Source organism: Peromyscus eremicus, chromosome 5, assembly GCF_949786415.1.
Source record: "Peromyscus eremicus chromosome 5, PerEre_H2_v1, whole genome shotgun sequence".
In the NCBI taxonomy this organism is placed as follows: Eukaryota; Metazoa; Chordata; class Mammalia; order Rodentia; family Cricetidae; genus Peromyscus; species Peromyscus eremicus.
The window spans coordinates 42,245,861-42,250,884 of record NC_081420.1 but is presented as its reverse complement, the minus strand read 5'-3'; the positions used below and the strand labels follow the sequence as shown (position 1 = coordinate 42,250,884).

Sequence of the window (5,024 nt, the reverse complement as noted above, 5' to 3'; positions counted from 1 at the left end):
AATAATTACTTACATATATTCCACTTCCTACATGTCTGGGAGATTATTCAAATACACAGCAAGACAATATGACTCTTTTTAATGCAAGGCCAAATGTCTAGTTCCTGATCTCATCACCAGATCCTACTAGTATTCCTTATAATGGTGACATCCAAGGTGGCCTTTGAGACTAATGTCAGTTCCCATTTACTTGTAGCATCCATTTTTATACCAACTAAATTAAAAGACCAGGCAACTTGAAAACTTTCCATTTATTCTGTGAAACCTTATCAATAAGGTATTATAAATTACAGAATGCTGCATTTCTATATTCTAGATAACACTTCCATATATAGACCCATAGAAATATATGGGCCACTTATTATAATATTGAAAAATGCATAACTGCTTTGCATCAGTATATCTAAAGTCTGGAAGATATAATCCAGTCTATAAAAGTATGATGCGGAGTCTACACTTATAGTAGCCATAAGAAGAAAGCCCTCCTGAAACTTTCTCAAGTAAAGCTTATTTTAAATATTTCATCTATCTTTATTTTCTTATACATTTTGTGGGTATTACAAATTTTCTTAAAATGTTTATGAATCTAGCCCGGCGGTGGTGGCGCACGCCTTTAATCCCAGCACTCGGGAGGCAGAGCCAGGCGGATCTCTGTGAGTTCGAGGCCAGCCTGGACTACCAAGTGAGTCCCAGGAAAGGCGCACAGCTACACAGAGAAACCCTGTCTCGAAAAACAAAACAACAACAACAAAAAAAGTTTATGAATCTTAGCAATGGTCATACAAACTTTATGAGTCAAAGTGAGGAAAAAACTTAGAAAATAAATGGGAACAGAAAACAAGTGGTAAATGAAAGAAATGTTTTTTTAAAAAAGAGATGGGAATGGAGAGCTGAAATTTTAAAGAGGAAAAGTTAGAAAGAGTCAAATTTTCAGTGTGTTGCTACATGTTTTTCTCCAGAATTAGTTGCTATGCCTTGGTAATTCCACTGAAACTTGAGTCTCACAGGGCACATCTTGTCCCTCAGAGGAACTTGGGATCCTCGCAACAGCAGCAACTAACAAAAGCCTTTTAGCTGTAAGGATGTCCCTTCCGGGAAGAAAAGCCCTGGTGACTCACCTGTCCTTCTACTCACACCACTAATGACTTCAGGTTGTCTGGAGGCTTAAATATGGATATGGCTCAGTTCCCTGAAAACTGTCAAGATCATGAAACTAAGAGAGACAGAATAAGAGGAAAAGGCAAAAAGAAAACAAAGCCAATTAAGTACAAACCATAAACCCGTAAGTGAACTCAATCATGAATTCTTGAAATAAAAGTTTAATGCAGTTTAATATGCCATATGTCACAAGTTATGAACCAAATTGCAAAATGTTACTAAGAATTTGGCAAAGATATCCATATGGTTTAATATTTTAAAGGATGGAATGGTATTACCTTCCAGCATATTTATTCATTCATTTTCAAACATTTTCTAAGATTCTCTTAATGCAACCTAATCTCATGTATTCTAAATTAAGGACTATTCCATATTTTCCCCAGAAGTTCTTTTTGCTCAAAAATACAGGTTTTGTTTTAAAAACATATGATTTTTAAGAATGGAGTGCAACTTAATTACTACAGTATAACTTCTTATCTTCAAATGGGGAAAATGCATTAATTGTGGACCAAGACATAAAAATTCTTTCAAAAACAGGAAAGGAAAAAAGGTTAATTATCCTGTATTGCCATTCATTTCTCTGTGAGCAGGACACTGTCCAGGAGAATTCTATAAGTTAGACTTTCACCATTACTTCGGCGTCTTAATAAGGTTACGGAGAATTTCCAGAGAGTGATTGATGAGAGTTCATTACTCACGTCCTTAAACACAACCTTCAGAAGGGCAAGGCTAGAAAGCTTGTTAAAGCAGAAGTCCCGCTGCTCCCTCCAAAGTTAGGATGATACAGAAAAGTTTCTTACTCCTCCACTTGCCTGGCTCTTTTGCCAGGCTGCTTATGTTGGTTGTGGCAATTTGTCTGGTACAACAAGTGGACTCGATCTCTTTGGAGCTGTTTGATAACCAGGATTAGCCTTTGGAAGGAGAAGTGGACTGAAAATAACTCTTCACCTAACTGCAACCCAAAGCCTGGCAGGGAAAAGCGTGTCTCAAACCCAGGAAGTCACCATGCCCTGATAGAACTTCAGCATCCAGCAGACCTGTGTTTTCCAGATGGAGCAAGCAACCACTATGTTCGAAAATAACGCAATTGCAATTCCACGTAGGTTCACTACAACTGGTCTTTGCATGGACATTTTTTACAGGAAGCACTTGGATACTTTTTATTCCTTTTCTTTGTCTGGGCCAAGGCAAGGTTTTGATCAAGCAATGCAAAGCCATTCTTTCCTCCCTTGCTTATTCCCATTCCCAACAGGAAGAAATGATTGCTGTAGTAGTCTTGGCTAATAGCATAAAAGGCAATTCCATAGGTCAATAATCTTTTGCTTAACCCAATGGCTTCCTCCAAGGACGAAGAGCAACAAGTCATAGCAGCTGATGGCTGTTGTGCTTAAGAAGATTTCATTGTAAAATGCAACTTTGTTTTTACAGTTCTTGGAGTGTGCCACTACGTACAAGTAATAAATCCTGAAGAACTGGTAGGGAAGAAAACAAATAAGGATTATGCCTATAAAGAACAGATTTTTCAGCTGAGCCCAGAACTCCTGGTGGGACAGTAAGGAGTGTCGAAGCTTCCGAACCATGGACAATGTAATGAAGACTTGGAAACCCAAGAGAATCATCGCAATGGTTATGACAATAATGACTATCATATAGTTGACAACTTGTACATAATCACGGGCAAGTTCTTTATGGAATCTGAAGCAGTGTTGGTCATTGTATTCTTCATTATTTCCATACTGAGAAACCACCAGGGGCACCACAATGACAATCACCAAAAGCCACATAGCAGTACTGGCAGCAACTGCATGCAGTTTTCTATAGAATTCTACTTTGTCTCTGCGCTTGAAGAAGATGAGGTACCTGATGACCAGTATCACCACGTAGAAGAAGAAGGTGAGGTACATGTGTATATGCAGCATGGCACTCACAAATTTGCAGAAGGGTAATCCAAATGTCCAAGTCCCCTTGATGAGGTATGCCAAGCGGAAAGGCACAGTCAGCAGGAATAACCCATGGACCACCACCAGGTTAATGACTGCCATGGTGGTCACTGAACGTGAGTTCATTTTCACCAGCAAGAACAGGATGGAGATGAGCCCTGCCAGCCCTCCAATGAGCACTATGAAGTAAAGTGAGGTTAAATGGTGTGCCAGTATAGGATCACAAGAGGAATTCTCAGAGGTATTAAATTTGTCCATTCTTCAAACATTGCCTGCAAAAGCAAAAAAACAAAAAAACAAAAACCACTAATGTATCTGGACAAAATTCCAGACCTTTATTCACAACTCCTCCAAAACCCTGAGAAGGTGGCTCTGTAGTTTATCTGTCTTCATAGCATTACACTTTATATGCTTTAAGAATGAAGATAATACTGTCTGCATATTTGTAGTCTCTATGCCTAAAAATCCAAGCCATTTAATTAGTCTGTTTGATAATTATTATAACACAGTACCACAGACTGAGTTTAGAAAAGAGGTTCATTTTGGCACACAGTTCTGACAGCTCAAGGTTAGGGGGCCACATTTGATGATGTCCTTCTTTCTGGCAGAGTTGTAGGGAGGTAACAGAACCCAGGGACTGTGAATGTGTCTTTTCTAATCTCTCTCCTCTTGTCACAAAGACATCAGGATTTAGTCATGAGGATTCTACTCCCAGAGACACAATTGGAATGCTGAGTGGCTAGTGAAGCAATGCAAAATATTTTTAACATGGTTCCATTTCTCTAAGTCCTTTCAAGTAATCAGTCAATGACCCAAGGATATTCATACTTAACTCTTTGAGAATGCTGACTAATTTAACTGAAGCTCAGGGAAGTCAAAGCAATAGAGAGCTGTACAAACACCTATCTGCTTTTCTCACGATAGTTTTAACATCATTCTCTATGAGAGCTTGGATAAGTTCTTCCCCTGAAATATGACATGCCTCCCAAGTCTCTCATCTTGTATCTTCAAATGCCTTGCAAATTTAAAAAGACCCACTCTTACTACTTGTTTGGACTCCTGAAAAACCCTCTTTATGAGTACCTAGTCCTCTCTAATCAATTCTCCAAATTCTTATTTTTATCATTTATGTTGTGTTATGTGTATGAGAGTTTTGCCTGCATCTATGTATGTGTACCACATGAGTGCTTGGAAGCCAGAAGAGGATGTCAGATCCCCAGCAACTGGAGTCCCAGATGGTGATGGGAATTGAACCCAGGTCCTATGGAAGTGCAGTCAGTGTTCTTTTTAACTGCTAAGCCCTTTCTCCAGCTCTCCATATTCTTCATTCATTATCAGTAAGAATTTGTAAATCTTTGGATTTTACTACACAAGTCATATCCAATTTCCTATTTAAATCTTTCAGTGGCTTCTCATCTAAAAAAATAAACAATATCCTTAAATCCAGCATGAAATTCTCAAAGAATCAATAAAAATATAATTTTAAAAATTCAGAATGTCGTGGATTACAGTGCTTGAATTTTGCTGGTTAAAAGGAAGAAAGAAGGGGCTGGAGAGATGGCTCAGCGGTTAAGAGCACTGGCTGTTCTTCCAGAGGTCCTGAGTTCAATTCCCAGCAACCACATGGTGGCTCACAACCATCTGTAATGAGATCTGGTGCCCTCTTCTGGCCTGCAAGCATGCATGTAGACAGAACACTGTATACATAATAAATAAATAAAATCTTTAAAAAAAAAAAAAAAAAGGAAGAAAGAAAAGATTACTCAAGCCTTGCCTTCTGACTTGAACAGTGGCATAATAATGATAACATCTAAGGTATTTGTTTACTGACATTAGGAAAACTAGAACTGAGCAGGAACAGTAATGAAATCATTCGCTGGGAACCTGACATTTATAACACATTTGCAATTATTCTTAATGCTTTCC

The 5,024-nt window shown here is 38.4% G+C and overlaps 1 protein-coding gene across 1 annotated transcript; it reads right to left on the bottom strand.

Annotated features, from left to right (window-relative positions):
• Nucleotides 1-1,500: 1,500 nt before the first annotated feature.
• On the bottom strand, nucleotides 1,501-3,362 carry LOC131910462 (probable G-protein coupled receptor 141). The gene has a single exon (XM_059262393.1). It carries the CDS (start codon nucleotides 3,354-3,356, stop codon nucleotides 2,439-2,441), a length of 918 nt encoding a protein of 305 aa, XP_059118376.1. The 5' UTR covers nucleotides 3,357-3,362; the 3' UTR covers nucleotides 1,501-2,438.
• Nucleotides 3,363-5,024: the final 1,662 nt, after the last annotated feature.